This window comes from Mesocricetus auratus, unplaced genomic scaffold, assembly GCF_017639785.1.
Source record: "Mesocricetus auratus isolate SY011 unplaced genomic scaffold, BCM_Maur_2.0 Super-Scaffold_100004, whole genome shotgun sequence".
Lineage (NCBI taxonomy): Eukaryota > Metazoa > Chordata > Mammalia > Rodentia > Cricetidae > Mesocricetus > Mesocricetus auratus.
In genome coordinates, this window is record NW_024429189.1 from 56,048,321 (window position 1) to 56,069,815 (window position 21,495).

At 39.5% G+C, this 21,495-nt stretch overlaps 1 protein-coding gene across 1 annotated transcript; it reads left to right on the top strand.

Moving 5' to 3' along the window:
• Window positions 1–287: 287 nt before the first annotated feature.
• Window positions 288–1,259, top strand: LOC101841038 (olfactory receptor 4P4-like). The gene has a single exon (XM_005065001.1). It carries the CDS (start codon window positions 288–290, stop codon window positions 1,257–1,259), a length of 972 nt encoding a protein of 323 aa, XP_005065058.1.
• The last annotated feature ends 20,236 nt before the right edge of the window (window positions 1,260–21,495 follow it).

Sequence of the window (21,495 nt, forward strand, 5' to 3'; positions counted from 1 at the left end):
CTTTTTTGTTTGACAAGCACATGATTTTTAGAATGGCTACACACACATAATTTACTTTGTAACATTAATATTCATTTAAAAAATGTAAGATATTTAGCAGTAGTCAGTCTTTTCAAGATGTTACAAAAACTGTTGGAAATATTTCTTAAATAAACATGAATTTCAACAGTATTTAACCTTTGAATATTTTCAGTCTAGTCGATTTCCCTTAAAGCAAACAATAAGCAGCATTGTGCTAATTGTATTCCACACTTGTTTTTATCTAATCATGCAGTCACCTGCGGATCATGGGCTATAGCACTAACATCACAGAATTTATTCTCCTGGGATTTTCTCAGACAAAGGAGATAGAAGCTATCTGCTTTGTATTATTTTTACTTTGTTACATTGCAATTTTACTTGGGAATGTTCTTATTATGATTTCTGTCACATTCAGTCACCTCGTCAATCAGCCTATGTATTTCTTTCTGAGTTACCTCTCACTTTCAGACCTGTGTTACACTTCCACTGTGACCCCCAAGCTGATCATCAACTTAGTAGCAATGAAAAAGTCAATTTCCTACAATGGCTGCATGACACAGCTCTTCACCATGCACTTCTTTGGAGGAATTGAGGTCTTTATCCTCACAGGGATGGCTTATGACCGCTATGTGGCCATCTGCAAGCCCCTGCACTACACCATCATCATGAGCAGGCAGAAGTGTGATATCTTGATTGCTGCTTCCTGTGCTGGGGGATTTCTGCATTCCTTTGGTCAATTTCTCCTGGCAGTCTTCTTACCTTATTGTGGCCCCAATGAAATAGATCACTATTTCTGCGATGTATACCCTCTGCTCAAACTGGCCTGTACTGACACCAGAAAGATTGGTTTCTTGGTTATTGCTAACTCTGGCCTGATGGGCTTAGTGACTTTTGTGGTCTTGTTGATATCATATGCTGTGATCATATATACTGTCAGGTCTTACTCTGCAGAGAATCGTCGCAAAGCACTTTCCACTTGCAGTTCCCATGTCACTGTGGTAGTCCTTTTCTTTGCTCCTCTACTCTTCATTTACATTCGGCCAGCAACTACATTGCCAGAAGACAAAGTATTTGCTCTCTTTTATACTATCATTGCCCCCATGCTGAACCCACTGATTTACACCCTCAGAAACAAGGAGATGAAGAATGCCATCAAGAGACTGTGTTACCGTATTACAGGGAATGAAGGAAACAAGCTGAAATGCATCACTGCTTTCCGCCATCACACAGTTTCTTGAAGCAGTTTCTGACTTAAAGAATCAAAAGGCAAATAACCTTTCAATGTTACTTGTATCTATTGATATTTTTGTGCTGTCTGTTTGCAAATAAGCACTGTTCTCAATATTAAACCAGGTATCCTAACTGTAGTCCTGGTACCCTGATTTGCTGATGTTGTTGATGATCACATTGCCTGTACTCCACTGCTAAATATGGTTCTGCAACTAATTATACTCCTCAGAAGGTCATCCTTAGCTACTCAAGTGAACACAGGGAAGAAACATAATATATTATAATGTGTGACTTTATTCATTAAACTAGATAATATCCAGCTTTCAACTTACTAAAAAACTCTTATCTGTACCCACATCAGAGAATATTCTAAAATACTTACTTTAGTTATCCAAAGTTTCATATTCTATTTTAATATTTTAAGAATCAAGAATTATTATTATTTTAACTTTTACCATTTGTAAAGCCAATATATTTTTCCCAAGCCAAAAATTATCCTTTACATCAGTCCTCCCCATCCTCTGGCTTTTGCAGAATTTCCATCAAACCTTCTTCTACAGTGTGAGGCAGAGCTATGCCATTTTTTTTAAAAGCATTTTTTAAATTTATTAATTTGTATGAGGGTGTCCAATCCCCTAGAACTGGAGATACAGGCAGCTGTAAGCTGCCATGTGGGTGCTAGTAATTGAACCCAGGGCCTCTGGAAGAGGAGCCGGTACTCTTAACTACTGAGTTACCTCTCCAGCCACCAGAACTGAGTTGTAGGTGTGTCATTTAGAGGTGAACACTTCACACTTATTCTTTGAGATTTGTCATGCGATTTGTTTTTGTAATAATCTTTTTTTTTCATTCTACAAGGGAAGCTTCTCTAATGAGGTTTGAAATAGCTTTATTCCTAACTATGGTAAAAAATAAAAGAAGAAAATTATTGATAATTGAATGCTACCATCGAACAAATAAAAGAATCAGAAATACATGTAAACCCAGAACAAAAAATTGTCTAAGGAGCCAATGTATACTTAATTCTGATTGTAAAGGAGTTCAAAGGACTCAGAAAAACTAATTAAGATGAAATTTATTTGATAATAGTTTATTTGTGTAGTTCAAACAACACAAAACACTGTACTGACTAGATCAAGGGTGTCTGAGAGCTGTTGGTGATTCTTTAGATGTCTGATGGAGGCTATAGAGAAAAAAAACATGGGCTAGCTCTCTGTAAACAAAAACAGGTGGTAACTATCCAATTCCATTTATAGGACACCCACAAATGAAAATGAAATGAAAGCATAATACCTTCAAATATTTAATCTTGTTTTCTTCTAATTTTTCACTTTTATCCTGGAGCCCCAGACTAGGGGTTGAGCAGGAGGCATGTAAAAAAATCAAAACAGCCCATTCAGAAATGTTTTATACATTATGCAGAGTCTCAGTATGAAAACAAGCAAAGTATTGAATTGGTAAAGTCTCTTCCAGGATAAAAAATTACACACACACACACACACACACACACACACACACACACACACACAGACTCTTATAGAAACATTTTTGTATTTAGTCCTTGAATATAATTAATACAATTTAAAAGTAGAACACATGAAACAAAATATTTGATGTAGAGATCTAAACAAGGACATTCAAAAGCGGAAACTTAAATGACCGAAAAGCAATTAAAGAAATGTTCAAGATCTTTATGTGTATGCATTTACTTGAATGCAAATTGTGTGTCTCTAAGTCTATAGGTTTCTTGAGATTTTCTTAGACTATTTTTCTTTTGGTTTTCTTATTTTGATTTGTTTGTTTGGGAATTCTTTTCTTTTATTATTATTCTTTAGATATGTGACATCTAAGTAGAGACAGAAAGATGTGGAATTGGATGGGGGATGGGGTAAAGAGGACCTTAGATGAGCTGGGATAGGGGAAACAATCATCAGAATATATTGTTTAAAATCTATTTTCCATAATAGAAAAATATAGTTTAATAAGAAAATAAAAAGAAAACACTGTGACATTGCTGCAAACCAATAGAATATCAACAGAAATTTGCCACAGAATTAAGCAAAATTTTCAGTTCCTAACATACGTTCACTCATTTTCTTTACTTCTTCCCTTCTCGAATTCCTGTGTCTTTAATCTGGAGACATCCTCTATCTGGCAGTTTACTTATATACTCCAAGGTCTAAGAAGATTAAAAGTTCCAATATCAAACAGTGCCATCGTTCTCTTCAGTCATCCAATCCAAACTCATGTATTTGTTTCCTTGCTATTGTTCTCCTTTACAATTGATTATTAATTTTGAAGGCCACAAGTCTTGTGTCCCTTAAGAATACCTCAGGTTGCACCCATTGCCTTTGGAGGGTAGTTAAAAGCTGTGCACTCAAGTTGTGCTGTTGTCTATATCTTCATTCATATTCAGTTTATAGGCAAAGGTATTTTTGGAAAGTTAGGATCTCAGTGGCTAGGAAGAACTATCAGGACATATTATACTAAAGCAGTGGTTCTCAAGCTTCCTAGTGATGTGACCCTGTAACGCAGATGAATCCCAATCATAAATTTGTTATTTTTGCTACTTCATAAATGTAATTTTCTACTGTTGTGAGTCATAATGAATCTGATGTATAGGATATCTGATATGTGACTCTTGTAGATGGGTCCTTTGACTCCCAATGAGGTAGTGACTCACAGGCTGAGAACTAAAATATTAAGGTAATGAGGTTGAGTAGATGGTCCAACAATCATTTCTCTGAAGGACCTGAGTTCTAATCCCCAGCAAACAAGAAAAAATACAGAAATGATTACACATGCCTATAACCCCAGCATAGAGGGAAGGAGACAGATGAATACTGAGAGATCACTGACCATTCAACTTAGACAGAATGCTTATGGTTCAATGAGAGATATAGAACATGGGCATTTGAGGACCAGCCTCAATGCCCTCTCAGTGTTCAGATTGGAAGCTACAAAAAGCAAAAGGAGCTTTTTCTCTGGATATCTGATGGTGAACAAAGTCTGACATGTGTTTTACTCAATTAGTTTCTTTATTGATCTTCTTCTATTCCAATTGTATTGTCATACTTCTAATTTCTCCTAGCTTCTTCCTCTAGCTTCTTCTTTCCCTATTCTAAAACCTCTTCCCTCAGTAGCCTTAAAGTATTAAGGAAAGGTACAAGAGTTTCCTTCTCATTGGACAGAAACACATTCCCAGGATAAGCAATAAGGAGTTGAGCCATTGCCAAGGCAACACAAGGCCCCAAACCCAAGGAGCAAGTACACTACTAGATGGGGAGAGCACAGTGCTCCACTTTGAGACATAGTTCTATTGATAGTATACTGGAAAGTGAAGAATTGACATACTTTTCTTACTAACCTTGGTTGGACATTTGTGGTTCTGACCTTTAGCATAGCTTTAAGGTTTTACACTTATGCTCTATTGATGAAAAGTATTTAGTCTAGTTTGAACTTGCTCTGAGGTAAAAGTGAGATAATTGTGTGTAGTTAGTCTGCAAAAATCAACAAAGCAGACCTCGAGGGACATATAGATACAGCTATGAAACATGTCTCAATACATTTTCTATATATCAAAATGATACAATAATAAAAAGTCATCTTCTTGATTGTTTTCAGACATGTGTGTCCTGTAGATGGACTATTTTCATGAAATATACACAAAACCAGTGGGAAAACAAAAGAGGCTGTTCTTAGAGAAAAAATGAAAATCTTGTGGAATAAAGTGACTCATAAGAGAAATTATAGACAGAACCAACTAGTTTTCATAGCCAGTGACTCCACAACCTTATGAAGTAGGACTCCGTATCTGAGAAGCACTCATCTGAAAGGTCAGTCTGTTGACCACTAGTTATCACCTGTTGTATCTCTCAAAGCTCCTGGCAGATACAGTTTCAAGGAAATAATGAAAGAAAGATTAAGGAAGACTCCCAATTTCCTGGTGTAATTATTGCATGCTCTTAAAGGACCCATCAGCGCCAGCACAATCATGTTCAGGCATGATAACACATACATGCATACAAACATCAAAAACATTATTAAGGTCAAAACAAGTCATACAATTAATTTCTTCTGGACAGGAACTTGTGTAGAACTTACTGTCTCATAAGCAGACTTTTCATATGATAACTTACTTTAGAAAGTAAACCTTAGCACTGGAAGACGTGGCCACTAAAAACACTGAAACTCTGAAGGGGTTAACAGTCTCTGTATTATGTAGTAAACATTGTCCTAGATAAACAGTTTTTCTTTGACTACATAATTTAAAGCAAAAGATAAGTAAACACATTAAGAAAAAAAACTATGACACAGGAAAGACATCAGCTCTTCCCAGCCCCAAACCCCAGCGAGTCCAGCTTCAAGTGGTGAGATTGGATGTCCGGCTGGGACCCCCCCCCACTCCCATCCCTTGATCCTCCGGGCCACTCCTGGCATCCAGAAGACCCGCCCACACAGGAAAGACATCAGCTCTTCCCAGCCCCAAACCCCAGCGAGCCCAGCTTCAGGAAAGACATCAGCTCTTCCAAGCCCCAAACCCCAGCGAGTCCAGCTTCAGGAAAGACATCAGCTCTTCCAAGCCCCAAACCCCAGCTAGTCCAGCTTCAGCTTTAGGAAGGAAGGAGACCAGTGGAGACAGAAAGACCCCACCAGCATCCACTGGAAGAAGAGATGGGAAGAAGACAGAATAAGAGCTCACTCAGCAATAGAAAGACCAACATGACCCCACCAGAATCTAGGGATCCAACACCATCAAGACCCGAAAAGGACTACATAGACGAAGGAGAGGAGACAGACCTTAAAAATTATTTCATGAAGATGATGGAGACCCTCAAAGAAGAAACGAGGAAATCCCTTAAAGAAATTGAAGAAAAAACAAACAAAAAAATCCATGAAATGGGGGAAAAATTCAAGAAATAAACAAATCTCTCAAAGAATCTAAAGAGCACCAAGAAAAAAACAACCAAAAAATGAAGGAAACAACTCAAACAGTTGAAGGATTGAAAGCTGAAATAGAAACGATAAAGAAAACACAGAATTAAGGGAGGCTGGAAATAGAAAAGCTGGGTAAACGATCAGGAACTACATATGCAAGTATCACCAATAGAATACAAGAGATAGAAGAGAGAATCTCGGTGTGGAAGACTCATTAGAGGATATAGAGTCGCCAGCCAAAGAAAATCTCAAAACCAACAAATCCTTAACACAAAATATCCAGGAAATATGGGTCACCGTGAAGAAGCCAAACCTGAGAATAATAGGTATAGAAGAAGGCGAAGAAATACAACTCAAAGGTACAGAAAACATATTCAACAAAGTCATAGAAGAAAACTTCCCTAACCTAAATAAAGATATGCCTATGAAAATACAAGAATCTTACAGAACACCAAATAGGCTAGACCAGAAAAAGAAGTCACCTCGCCATATAATAATCAAAACATCAAACCTACAGAGAAAAGAAAAAATATTAAGAGCAGCTAAAGAAAAAGGCCAAGTAACATACAAAGGCAGACCTATCCAAATTACACCTGACTTCTCAATGGAAACGATGAAAGCCAGAAGATCATGGGCAAATGTCCTACAAATGCTAAGGGAACAAGGATGCCAGCCCAGACTACTATATCCAGCAAAGCTCTCAATTACCATAGATGGAGAAAACAAAATATTCCATGACAAAGCCAGATTTAAACAATACGTATCCATGAATCCAGCTCTACAGAAAGTGCTAGAAGGAAAACCTAGATCCAAGGAAGATAACTACATTCACCAAGACACAGGCAAGATATAATCCCACTCTACAAAACACCAAAAGAAAAAGGGAGGAGAAACTACACAAAATAATCTCACTAACAATAAATCAAGCACAAACAAGAATCATCAATCAATGGTCATTAATATCCCTCAATGTCAACGGCCTCAACTTGCCTATAAAAAGACACAGACTAGACAGGTAGACCAATGGAACTGAATTGAAAACCCTAATTTTAACCCACACACCTATGAACACTTGATTTTTGACAAAGAAGCTAAAACTGTACAATGGAAAAAAGAAAGCATCTTCAACAAATGGTGCTGGCATAACTGGGTACTGGTATGCAGAAGACTGCAGATAGATCCATGTTTATCGCCTTGTACAAAACTTAAGTCCAAATGGATCAAAGATCTCAACATAAATCCAGCCACACTGAAGCTTTTAGAAGAGAAAGTGGGAGATACTCTTCAACAAGTTGGTACAGGAGACCACTTCCTAAACATAACACCAGTGGCGAAAACACTGAGATCGACAATTAACAAATGGGACCTCCTGAAACTAAAAAGCTTCTTTAAGGCAAAGGACACAGTCAACAAGACAAAAAGGCAGTCCACAGAATGGGAAAAGATATTCACTAACCCCCCATCTGACAGAGGGCTAATCTCCAAAATTTACAAAGAACTCAAGAAACAAGTCCCCAAAACACCAAAGGATCCAATTAAAAGGTGGGGTACAGATCTAAATAGAGAATTCTCAACAGAGGAGGCCAAAATGGCCAAAAGACACTTAAAAAAAGTGCTCAACATCCTTAGCCATCAGAGAAATGCAAATCAAAACAACTCTGAGATACCATCTTACTCCTGTCAGAATGGCTAAAATCAAAAACACTGAAGACAATTTATGCTGGATGGGATGTGGAGAGAGGGGAACTCTACTCCACTGCTGGTGGGAGTGCCAACTCCTACAGCCTCTTTGGAAATCAGTGTGGAGATACCTCAGGAAAATGGGAATTAATCTACCGCAAGACCCAGCAATTGCACTATTGGGCATATATCCAAATGAGGCAGGTTCATACAACAAGGGCATTTTCTCCACTATGTTCATAGCAGCATTATTTGTAATAGTTAGAACCAGGAAGCAACCTAGATGCCCCTCAACTGAAGTGTGGGTGGAGAAAATGTGGTACATTTACACAATGGAGTATTACTCAGCAGAAAAAAACAATGGAATCTTAAAATTCGCAGGTAAATGGATGGCACTGGAGGAAGCCATCCTGAGTGAGGTAACCCAGTCACAAAAAGACAAACATGGTATGTACTCACTCATATATGGTTTCTAGAGAGTCTGGCAAACAGGAAAGAACCTAAAAGATATGCATATATGCATAGTACCCAAGAGAAGAGGATTGAGACAAGATCCTCTGAATGGATGGGGAACAAGGTCAGGGGTAAGGGGGAGTGGGAGCTGGGAAGAAGAGAGGGGGAGAAGAGAAAGAGAGAGTAGGTCATGGGGGAACAGGAAGTTGAGTGGGTGGGGGTAGAATAGGGGAAGAGAGAATCATAGGTTAGAAGATGGATCAGGCACCAGAGTGACCTCTAGTGATCTAAAGGGATAACACCAATTGGCAAGCTAAGTAATAGTGGAGAGACCACCTCGAATGCCCATTCCTGATAGTGAACTTAATGCCTATAACCATCTGGGAGCCTTCATCCAGTGGCTGATGGAAGCAGAGGCAAACACACAGTTAAACAGTGAACTGAACCCAAGGAACCCAGTGGCAGAGAGAGAGGAGTGATGAGCAAATTGGCAAAGAATGGGCTGGCAAAACCAGCAGAGACAGCTGATCTGAACAGGGGAGAGCTCTGTTCAGTGGGGAGGCCAGCGTGGGACTGATCTGGACCCCTCCAAATGTGAGTGTCAGTGAGAAGGCCTGGGCAACCTATGGGGCCTTGAGCAGTGGATCAGTGTCTATCCCTGGAATACAAACAGTCATTGTGTGCCCACAGCACAAAGAGGGATGCTCTCTCAGCCTGGACTCTTAGGGGAATGCCTGGACTCTACCTGGAGTGAAATGACAGACTCTAGATATCCCCTATGTGGAAGGAATTGGCAACAGGGTGGGAGGCTGGGGGGGAAGAGGAGTGCGGAAGGAGGGGAGGGAGAGGGAACTGGGATTGACATGTAAAACAAGCTATTTAAAATTATAAAAATTATTAAAAAAAGAAAAAACTATAACATCTACATCATTAGTAGCTCTGTATGGTACTAATCAGTAAGTATGCATGTATATCTAAGTCTATCAGTAGATGATAGATAAAGTGACACCATTCAGGTGGTCAGGCAATGACTAATTTTGGTAAATATTAGTTTACTTTAATTTACCTTGTGGGCAACTGTTAGTAACAATTTTGAAATCCTGCTAGTCCCCATATCAATGAATCCAAAAGTCATCTAATCTTACCCAATCCTGAACAGTCAAGGCACGTACCACCCTGATTGCTGTTTTTTTTTTTTTCTTTATAAACCCCTTGTAGATGAGGCTAGGCAATCTTTTCCTGCAGCTGCTATGCCAGTTTGCTGGACAGGGTCCCTCCTGAGGCTTGTAACTTGACATTAAACCTTATGCGTTTGCATCAGTGAGTCGGCTCCTTGGTGGTCTTTTCGGGGGGGGCTCATGAATTTGGCATAACATGTCCTGGGATATCCAAGACACCCAAGGCTCCCAGCCCTGAAGGTTTAATTTCTGACTGGTCACATAAATGCTATGTGTTTTTCTGTCAGGTTTCTCTGGTTTCATTCTTTTCCATTTTTGATTTCCTAGCAGACAATTTGAAACTGTAAGAAACAAATCAAGGAGGCATTGGCAAATGTGCTCCTAAGGTTAGATCTGGAGAAAGAGTCCAGGAGACATTCCACTTCTTCAAATGGGGAGGGGCTTGCTGGGGGCTGCCATGTCAGGAGTGGATGAGGGCCCCCTGGGGGCTGTTCCCCTAAGGATTTTTGAATCAAATTTGTACTTTTGTAACTTCTGGAACAGCTACTGGGGAGTTTGCTTCCTGTTTGAGAATCTGAAACTTGCAAGTCTTCGAAATATGCCGTTCCTTTTATCTAAATTCTGTGTTTGCTTGTTTGTTTGTCTTGTCTTGATGGTAATGACATTGCGGATATTGATCAGACTCAACCTAACATGGTAAAGACATCTTGCTGACCCATTGGAAGGATATAAAACAGAGAATATGTGATTGTGGTTAGAAATGTTGCGAAAAAATTTTTTCTTTCAGGAAATGGTGAATACCATCTTTCACCACAACTGTCCTTTTTGGCAACTATTAGTAAAAGTTTTGAAATTCTCCTAGCCCCCACATCGATGAATCCAAATGTTACCTACTCTTACCCAGTGAACATCCAAGGAACATACCACCCTGTGTGTTTTTCCATTTAAAAACCCTTTGCAATTGGGACCAGGTACCATTTTCCTGCTACTATGCCAGTTTGCTGGACAGGATCCCTCCTGAGGCTTGTAAATTAACATTAAATGTTATGCATTTGCATCAATGACTGGACTCCTTGGTTTTTTTGGGGGGTTCTCCCTAACTTGGCATAACACTTTAAGGCCTTGGCTCTGGGTATGTTGACCAGAATCTAGCAGATGCCCATATACAGAAGTATAAAGATAAGACAATTTGGAATCTATGAATTATTAAGTTACAGTAAAGATGAAAACAGGAACTTGAGATGGATAGGAAAGTAAGAGTGGATCTGAGAAGAGGAGAAGTTTAAACTGTGGAATATATTCATTTAATACCATTTGTGAAAACACAGTCATGCAAATGAAAATCAGCAAAGGATTCAACTTATGTGGGAAGCAGAGTGCAGTCTTTATTGTTAACCCTATTATACTGCTACAGCTTTGATTACAAAATGTATATGACACCAATCTGAAATGTTTGCTTTTTTCTTACTGGACAAAGAGCAACTCCTTATATATTACTAGTTGAAATATTTCCCTGCACATGAATGCAAAGACCATGACACCTGGCCAAGGAAATACTTGTTGGAATATGAAGGCAGTTTGCTGTAGTAACTTTGCAAACATCCTCTTGTTTTCAAGGGATTTCAAGAAAGGGTATTGAATAGGCCTGGCAACAGTTCAGCAAATCTCCTTCAACAACTTATTCATGCTAAGCTTCTGAATCCTCAATAATGTGAAGTAATGATGAATGCAATTTCTTAAATTAACATATTTATAGCTATATGTTTTAGAATAATGATATGTTAGGTTCTGGTTATATTGCCAACTCATGGTCCTCTTGCCTCAGCCTCCAAAATTCTTGACTTACAGGGATAAACCATCAGGTACTGCTGTAAATACTTCTTGGTTTTTCTTTGCTTACATTAGCATACTGACTAAAATATTTATCACGTGTATCTAGCAGATATTTTTAAAGGTAAATGGAATTGTGATAGTAATTGAAAAAAGACATAGATTAAAAATATACACAAAATTTTAAAACACCCAGCCAACAAAGTTCACAACTTGACGTTTTTGTGATTAAGGTTTTGTGTGATCTGGAGAGATACAGCACATACTGCTCTGCAGATGACCTGATTTCAAGTCCTCATACCAACTTCAGGAAGCTTACAAATTCCTGTGACTCTGGCTCTATAAAAATCAGATGCCTCTCTGCTCCACTATGAACCCAAGGAACCCAATGACAGAGAGAGAGGAGCGATGAGCAAATTGGTAAAGAATGGGCTGAACAGGGGGAGAGCTCTTGGACCCCAGACTGACAGCTGGGAGGCCAGCATGGGACTGATCCAGACCCCCCAAATGTGAGTGTCTGTGAGGAGGCCTGGGCAACCTGAGCAGTGGACCAGTGTTTATCCCTTGAATACAAACAGACATCGTGTGTCCATAACACAAAGAGGGATGCTCTCTCAGCCAGGTCTCTTAGGGGAGTTCCTGGACCCTACCCTGAGTGAAATGACAGACTCTAGATATCCCCTATGTGGAAGGAATTGGCAATAGGGTAGCAGGCTGGGGAGGATGGGGGAGGTGTGGGAGGAGTGGAGGGAGAGGGAACTGGGATTGACATGTAAAACAATCTATTTAAAATTAAAAGAAAAGAAAAAAATCTGATGCCTCTGTCCTCTGAAGGCACACACACTCATGTGCACACACTCACACAAAGACATACACAGACACATAAATAAAAATAATAAAAATAAATCCCTAACATAATTTAATCATTCTGAAAGTGAAATTGTGTTATCTTGACTTAGAAATGATATTTACATGATCTTTTGTCTTTCACAGTCTCTGATACAAAAAGCTCATGGAAGTCACTTGTAAAACATCCATACTTGCCTCAGTATATTCACACCCATCATATATACACACACTTCATTTCTTTAAAAAATACTAGAAAACTACCTGATAATGCACACTAATTCAAATTATTGTAAACAAACAGTTATTGATAAGTCATAGCTAACTTGCTCTGGAAGAGACAGAATCCTTTATTCTAGAGGTTTCCAGTATTAGGGAGATCCATAGAGAAAATGGAGAGGGAACAAAAAGTATGTGGAGAGGCCAATAGTCAATTCTTATTTCAATTTTTTGAAAAATTATATAAGCAGTCGTTTATGAAACTAAGAGATGACTATGTTCCATCCCCTCCCTGATTGGCATATGGAGAGCGATTTTGTATCTTTTACATTTCTGACATAACATTTTTGTTGCTAATGAACAATTGCTGATAACAATAACAATAACATATGCTGATGATGGACACAAATGGTGCCCACACAGGCTTTTGTGTCTAGGGATCTCACAATCAACCAGGAGCTTCTGGGCCCACCAGAGGCTGAATCTGTGATGGACACAGATATTACCTCCAGACTTCTGGGTTTGTGGGGGTCACAATAAACCAGCAGCCTTCCTGGCACTTCTGGCACCCTGCGATCAGGTATTATCATACTTAGTACTGCCAAAGGTCTTTAGTCCCAGGTAGAGAAGAGAGGAAAGGCATGAGAGGAGATCTGACCCCAGTCCCTCTCATATGCCCCCTAAAGTAATCAGAAATGAAGGTCCTGCACCTTTGCTATAAAAAATAGTAGATCTGACCCTGGTGATATGAATGAGGAGGATCCATATTTGAGGGTTCCAGAGCTGTAGAACTGACCCTTCTCCTTGATATAGGCTGCATTGGGTGTGCTAGCCAAAGCAGTGATGGAGAGTTCATCTGGGTAGTGATGATGAAGGAAAGTTAGCAAGCTTATCAACCCAGCTACTACACAGGCCCAGAACCAGAGCTATGAGTTGGCCAAACCCAACACCCATGGAACTTATGAAATGTTGGAGCATGTTAAAGGGACAAGCCTACAGATACAGAACAGCAGAATCTCTATGACTAAGAACAACAACAGGATATCCAAGAGGAGCCCCACTGAGAACCCATTATTGTTTGTGGAGCTTAAGCCAGTGACCACGAACCAGACCAGTGACTTGTGACAATGAAAAATTGCAAGCAAAGATGAAAAGACAGACAAACGGTAAACCATGCGACTTGACTGACAGAACGACAGTTTCCATGACAAGACATTGTTCTTCTTGTTGTTGTAGGTTTTCTTTCTATGTTTTGTTTATCTTTTAAATTTGCTTTTGTTTAGTAGGGGAGGTTGCAAGGATAAAGGGTAGATGTGAGAGGTCAGGGAGATAAGTGGGATCAGAATGCATAATATGAAATCCACAGATAATAAAATAAAGTTAAAAAAATGCACTGTACCTTGAAGGTACATCTGAAGTGCTGAGCTTTAGCTTCAAGTTTGGGCACCTGCTAGGTTGAAGCTCAGTTATTCATTCATGAATCTGTTTGTCTGTATATGTGTGTTGGGTGTAGAGGTAAATATGGAGACCCAAAGTTGACATCTGATGTCTTCTTCAATCACTTTCAACTTGATGTGCTTTGAGGCTGGCTCTCTCTGTATCAGTGCTTTCCAAATCCGCCTAGTCATGCTAGCCATTTACATATTTATCTTTGAATTCATTGTCAACTTTTCTACCTTCTTATATAGTCTACATTTTTATTCCTATAGACTCTGTTGTGAAACATGTGATATAGTTCCAGCATTGAGGAGACAAGGGCCAAAAAAGTCTGAGGTCTGCCTGAATTAAACAACAACAAAAAAATAAAATAAAATGTTTGATACTGTAAGGATTTCTATGACGTTCTATAATTTATTTGCTGTTGCAAATAATACACTCTGTCCAATCCCTCATAAAACTAAGCCTTAAATCCCCTGGAGAAGTGCAATTATCCATAGGACCATTTCTTTTATCTTATCCACTTATATCAAGGACCAGGCCAATATAGATGCAAAAAATACCTCATATTTTCAGAAAGAACTGATAGAGATTTGAAACCAAGTATGCCTTAATGGAAATAAAGAAATTAATGTGGAATTCTACCCTTCCTTTAAATATTCTTTCTCAGAGTCAGAAAGACAAAGGGGAATGAGATTCCAAGCTCTCTTTGGGACATTTAAAGAGAATCTGTAGGACACTGACAGTTCAATAAGAATGGTAGCAAACCTGATAAAAAGTGCTGAATTAGGGAAAGATTCTTTGGTGTTCTTCAGGAGGTTTTTGGGTACTGCTGGAGCCAGTTTATTTACCTATCCCAGAGTCCCTCATCTTCCTGCATTCTCTCAACTAATCCATCCATCTTGTCTAATTGGTTGGATTAGTTAACTTGCACTTGAAGAGGTGTTCTTAGCCAGGTTGATCTAAATGTGCTTTGCACAGGACTGTGAATCCTCTGGAAATCAATACTTAACATCTGGAATAGAGGTGATCAAAACAGTGAGACAAGAGGGACTCAGGAAGAAGAACTAATAGCTACAATAGACTTGAGCTGATATGATGACTCTGTGGTTAAAGCTTTTGCTGTGCAAGCATGAAGACTTGAATTTAGATTTGCAGTACCCATGTCTTTCTCAGTGGCACTTGTCCATAAATGTAGCACTAGGAAGTCAAGACAGAAGAATTCTGGGAATGTCTTGCTAGTAAGTCTAGCAAATTGGTATGCCCCAGATTCAGTGAGAGACCTTGTGTCAAAAAATAATGTGAAGTGCAACAGTAGTTTCCCAAAATGATTTCTGTTCTCAGGCATACCACACATGTGCATGCAAGTGCATGCACACATTCACACACACACACACACACACACAAACACACACACATACCCCACAATTTAATAAATATGAAAGAATTGGCCATATTTATATAAACATTGAACCAACTATTGACTACAAATTATGAAATATCAAGCTACAAAGGCTGGATTTTATCTTAATGTTCAAGTAAGCAGGTCCCAGTCTTACTCTCCAGCACCAAACACACACACACACACACACATGCAAATAAGTGAATAAAAACTCATAAAAATTCAAATTGCAGCAACATACTTAATAGCTGTCTAATGCATGAATGGCCCATTCACAGCCCAGCAGTTTCAGAGTCACACATTATGTGTATGTGTCAGTATACAAGCTTGTTTGTATGTGCATGCATGTACTCACATGTAAAGTACATTCGTCCTGCCAAAATGGAAACTGAGCTGTGTCAGTCCAAAATGAACACACAGGATGCTACTTTAATTATGAAGCTGTTGGCTGTTTGCTATGGTTTCCTAAAGACTAGCTCTGACATAATTATTAACCCATAATTACTAACATGTATTTTTATTTTTATTTTAAATAGCTTGCTTCACAGCCAATCCCAGTTCTCTCTCCTTCTCCTCCTCCTGCACCTCTGCAACATCCTCCCCAGCCTCCACTCTCTTCCATATAGGGAATATCTAGAATCTGTCATTTCACTCAGGGCAGGGTTCAGGCAGTTCCCTAAGAGTCCAGGATGAGAGAGCATCCCTCTTTGTGTTATGGACAAATGAAGTCTGTATGAGAGGGATAAACACCGATTCACAGCCAAGGGCCCCATAGGTTGCCCAGGTCTCCTCACTGACTCTCACATTCAGGGGGTATGCATCAGTCCCATGTTGGCCTCTCAGCTGTCGGTCTGGGATCCAAGAGTTCTCCCTTGTTCAGATCAGCTGTCTCTGCTGGTTTTGCCAGCCCATTCTTTGCCAATTTGCTCATCTCTCCTCTCTCTCTGTCACTGGGTTCCATGGGTTCAGTTCAGTGTTTAACTGTGGGTGTGTGCCTCTGCTTCCATCAGTCACAGGATGAAGGCTCCAGGATTGTTATAGACATCAAGTTCATTATCAGGAATGGGCTTTCAAGGTGGTTTCTCCACTATTGCTTAGCTTGCCAGTTGGTGTCATCCCTTTAGATCACTAGAGGTCTCACTGGTACCAGATCTGTCTTCTAACCTATGATTCCCTCTTACCCCTATTCTACCCCCCACTCAAACTTCCTGTTCCCCCATGACCTATTCTCTCTTCCTCTTCTCCCCAGATCCCACTCCCCCCCATGCCTCACCGTGTTCCCAATCTTTTCAGAAGATCTTGCCTCATTCCTCTTCTCTGGGGTACTCTGCATATCTCTTTTAGGTAATTTCCTGTTTTCCAGACTCTCTGTCAGTGGAAGTGCAGACTGGCACTATACTTATTCATCTCTAAAATCCATACATGAGTGACTACATACCATGTTGTCTTTTTGTGACTGGATTACCTCACTCAGGATGGTTTCTTCTAGTGCCATCCATTTACCTGTGAATTTCAAGATTCCATTGTTTTGTTTTCTGCTGAGTCATACTCCATTGTGTAAATGTGACACATTTTCTCTATCCACTCTTCAGTTGAGGGGCATCTAGGTTACTTCCAGGTTCTGACTATTACAAATAATGCTGCTATGAACATAGTGGAGCAGATGTCCTTGTTGTATAAATTTGCATTTTTGCATATATGCCTAAGAGTGGACTTGCTGGGTCTTGTGGTAGATTCATTCCCATTTTCCTGAGGAATCTCCATACTGATTTCCAAAGTGGCTCTATGAGCTGGCACTCCCCCCAGCAGTGGAGGAGTGTTCCCCTCTCTCCACATCCTCTCCAGCATAAATTGTCTTCAGTGTTTTTGATTTTAGTCATTCTGACAGGAGTAAGATGGTATCTAAGTGTTGTTTTGATTTGCATTTCTCTGATGGCTAATGATGTTGAGCAATTTCTTAAGTGTCTCTTGGCCATTTTAGCCTCCTCTATTGAGAATTCTCTATTTAGTTCTGTATCCCACCTTTTTAATTGGATCCTTTGGTGTTTTGGGGACTTGCTTCTTGAGTTCTTTGTAAATTTTGGAGATTAGCCCTCTATCAGATGTGGGGTTAGTGAATACGAAAAGAAGAATTCAAGCTTTTACTATTTACAGATGATATGATAGTTTACATAAGTGACCCGAAAAACTCCACAAGGGAACTCCTAGAGCTGATAAACATCTTCAGCAAAGTGGCAGGATACAAGGTTAACTCAAAAAAATCAGTGGCCCTATTATATACAGATGATGAAGTGGCTGAGAAAGAAATCAGAGAAACATCACCCTTTACAATAGCCATAAACAGCATCAAATATCTGGGGATGATGTTAAACAAAGAAGTGAAAGACCTGCATATCAAGAACTTTGAGTCTTTAAAGAAAGAAATCAAAGAGGACACCAGAAAACGGAAAGATTTCCCATGTTCTTGGATTGGTAGGATCAACCCAACAAAAATGACAATCTTGCCAAAAGCAGTCTACACATTCAATGCAATCTCTATCAAAATTCAGACACAATTCTTCACAGAACTTGAAAGAACAATAGTCAACTTTATATGGAAAAACAAAAGGCCCAGTATAGCCAAAACAACTCTATACAATAAAGGAACTTCAGGAGGCATCACCATACCTGACTTCAAGCTCTATTATAGAGCTATAGTCCTGAAAACAGCTTGGTTTTGGCACAAAAATAGACAGGTAGACCAATGGAACTGAATCAAAAAACCTTGATTTTAACCCACACACCTATGAACACTTGATTTTTGACCAAGAAGCTAAAACTATACAATGGAAAAAAGAAAGCATCTTCAACAAATGGTGCTGGCATAACTGGGTATTGGCATGCAGAAGACTGCAGATAGATCCATGTCTATTGCCTTGTATAAAACTTAAATCCAAATGGATCATAGATCTCAACATAAATCCAAGCACACTGAAGCTCTTAGAAGAGAAAGTGTGAGATACCCTTCAATGAGTTGGTATAGGAGACCACTTCCTGAACATAACACCAGTGGCACAGACACTGAGATCTACAATTAACAAATGGGACCTCCTGAAACTAAGAAGCTTCTGTAAGGCAAAGGACACAGTCAACAAGTCAAAAAGGCAGTCCACAGAATGGGAAAAGATATTCACTAATATATATTTTTATAAGTTGTTATCTTACCAAGGATGCAGTCTTATGTGTCCTCTCTTCCTGGGAATCATATGGCAACTCTATACTCTTGACTACATTTCCCAGAATCCTCCTCAAGTCCTAGTTCTACCTATCTTGATTCCCTATTGGCCATCAATGCTTTTATTTATCTACCAATAGGGTAACATATACACAGAAGGACTTCCCCCAACCCTCACACATTCATACAACCCCACATGCTATTCACCAGACATTGTACACACTTTTTTTTTTTAAAAAATAGGGTTTAGTCACTGTCCTGAAACTTGTCAGGGTAATGACAGCCCTTTCCACTGCCAAGTACCCACTTATCTCTATTTCCCTAGCACCAGGATTATAAGCATGATTCACCTTTTGGGCACTGTCCTAGTGTAGTTACTATTGCTGTGATAAAGATCATAATCAAAAGCAATTGGGGAGTAAAAGAATTATGTTCTGATCACTAAGACACCTTATTGATGGGACCCAAGGCAAGAACTCACACAGGCAGAAATTAAAGCAGAAACATGGAGAAACACTGTTTACTGACATGCTTTATAACTTGCTCAGTAAGTTTTCTTACACCATCCAGTACTACCTGCCTGGGGTGATAAGAGCACTCACAATGGGTTGAGCTCTCTTGCATCAATCATCAATCAGGAAAATGCCCCCCAAACTACCTAAAAGCTGTTGGAGGCAATTCATAACTGAGGCTTTCTCCTCACAGATAATTCCAACTTGTATCAAGTTGACAAACAAGTACAGAAGAAAGGCATGGATATTGGGGCCTTAATTCAGGAACTTGTGTTTGCAAAACAAATAATTTATCAACCAAGCCATCTTTCCAGCCCCAGAGTTATACTGTCCTCTGGTAAAGGACACCTGTCACACATAGTCAAAACCATTTTGCTTGACTGACGGGGCTGGAGAGATGACTGATGGTTTAAGGATACTTGGTGTTCTTGCAGTGTACCTACATTTTCTTCCCAGCAGCCACACCAGGCATCGAAAAACCTCCTGTAACTCCAGTTCTGTGAGATCTGATGCTGGCTTCCAGTTGTGCACATACATACATGCAGGCAAACACACAAACACAGGAAATAAAATTTAAACTATCCAAAGTTGGAACTTTGATGGAAACTGTCAATCTGTGTCACCACTGACTGATGACAGCAGGTGGCAAAACAATCTTTAGGAAACAATCATTTGATAACAAAAGGCATTTGGTGGGAGGGCATATACATACACCAAGCAGAAAAGACTGACCTTGACGGTCTAGTAGACAATACAGATCATTCCAGGGGCTGAAGAAGGCTAAAAATCAAAAGCAGTGCCTGTTGGGGGAAGTCCTGTGCATTTGTCAATAAAGTACTGTTGAGCCAATAGGAAACCTAGATAGGAGGGACTAGGAGTCCAGGAGGACTCTGGGAAGGAGAATCACAAGGGAGTTCCAGATGTAACGCCATGGGGTAGGAGGCCTGGAAATTTTTCCGGTAAGAGACATACTTAGATTAACAATTATGGGGTAATTACTTAAGTCAGAGCTAGCCAGTAAGAAACAAGCAAGGCCAACAGCTTCATAATTAATATAGCCTCCTGTGTGTTTATTTGGGACTGATGCAGCTCTAGAACCAGGCTGGCGGAACGGCTCCTCTCAAGGAAAAAGCTTCTCTTTACAAGTGCCACAGACTGGAGCCTGTTTTTTGCTATCAATACTTCAATGTAGTTGTCAAGTATTCATTTAAAAAATTCTTCAGGGACTGGGGAGATGGCTCAATAGGTAAGAACACTTGATGCAGGAGTATGGGGACCTAAGCTTAGATCCCAGAGACCCACACAAAAGGCCAGGACAACTCACAAGTACTTGCAACACCAGGAGTTGGCAGTAGAGGGTGAAGAGAGACTGGTTCCCAGGGACATGTTAGTCAGTCACCCTAAGTGAAAATCACCAAGCTCCAGGTTCAGTGATGGTCCCTTACTCAAGAAAATATGGGACAGTAACAGAACACCAGACATCTTCCTCAGCCCATGTGTGTACATGTGTGCAATCTTACACAAACACACACATACCAATTTTACTTTAGTGTACGGTCTTTTAATTAAAATAAGACAATTCCAATTTATACTCATCATAAATTAGCAAAACAATGCATGATAATATGTCAGTGAGCCCAGTGGTATTGGTGCAAATCTTTATACCCAGAACTCAAGAGGCAGAAACAGGGGGATCTATATGAGTTCCAGGCCAGCCTGGTGTATAGAGTGAATTCCAGGACAGTCTCCAAACCAACACAGAGAAACCCTGTCTTGCAAAACAAAAAATTCTCACTAAGGTTTTTAGTTGAGGAGAATATCTAAGAAAAGCTGTCAGATGAATATATCAAATGCCTATCAACATTAGCTGAGTGTCATCCTGCTGAGTTATAATCTGATTTTTATTGTTGTGAAGAGACACCATGACAACAGAAACTCTTATAAAGGGGAACATTTAACTGAGGTGGTGGCTTGCAGTTCAGAGGTTCAGTCAACTATCATCTTGAGGGGGAACATGGTGGCATGCAGACAAACATGGTGCTGCTATATCTTTCAGGCAACAAGAAAACAAATGTGACACTTGGAGTAGTTTCAGCAAAGAAGAACTCAAAGGCCACTACCAGAGTAACACACTTCCTCCAAAAAGATCATACCTACTCTAACAAAGCCATACCTCCTAATAGTGCCATCCCCTATGGGGGACATTTTCTTTCAAAACACCACAGGCCTCAAAGCCCATTAATTCTATGAAATGTTAAATATATATTCTTGATAAACACATCATTTACTTGGTTCATGTTTTCAATGCAAGTAACCCTGCTGACCCATGTTCAGTAGCCTGAAATTATATATTTTAATAGTCTTTGATTAATTAATTTAAATGATCTTTATTGTGCACATTCATTCTAATAAAGACAGTGAAATCTATGACATATATAGCATAGTATCTAGCCACTCAATTTACATATACAGTTTCACAATACGTACCTAATAATCACCTTCAAATTAGTTGTATACTTCTATTAAAATTAGAGA

Coding starts and splice junctions, on each gene's coding strand:
- LOC101841038 (XM_005065001.1), top strand. CDS start 288: ATGGGCTATAGCACTAACATCACAGAATTTATTCTCCTGGGATTTTCT.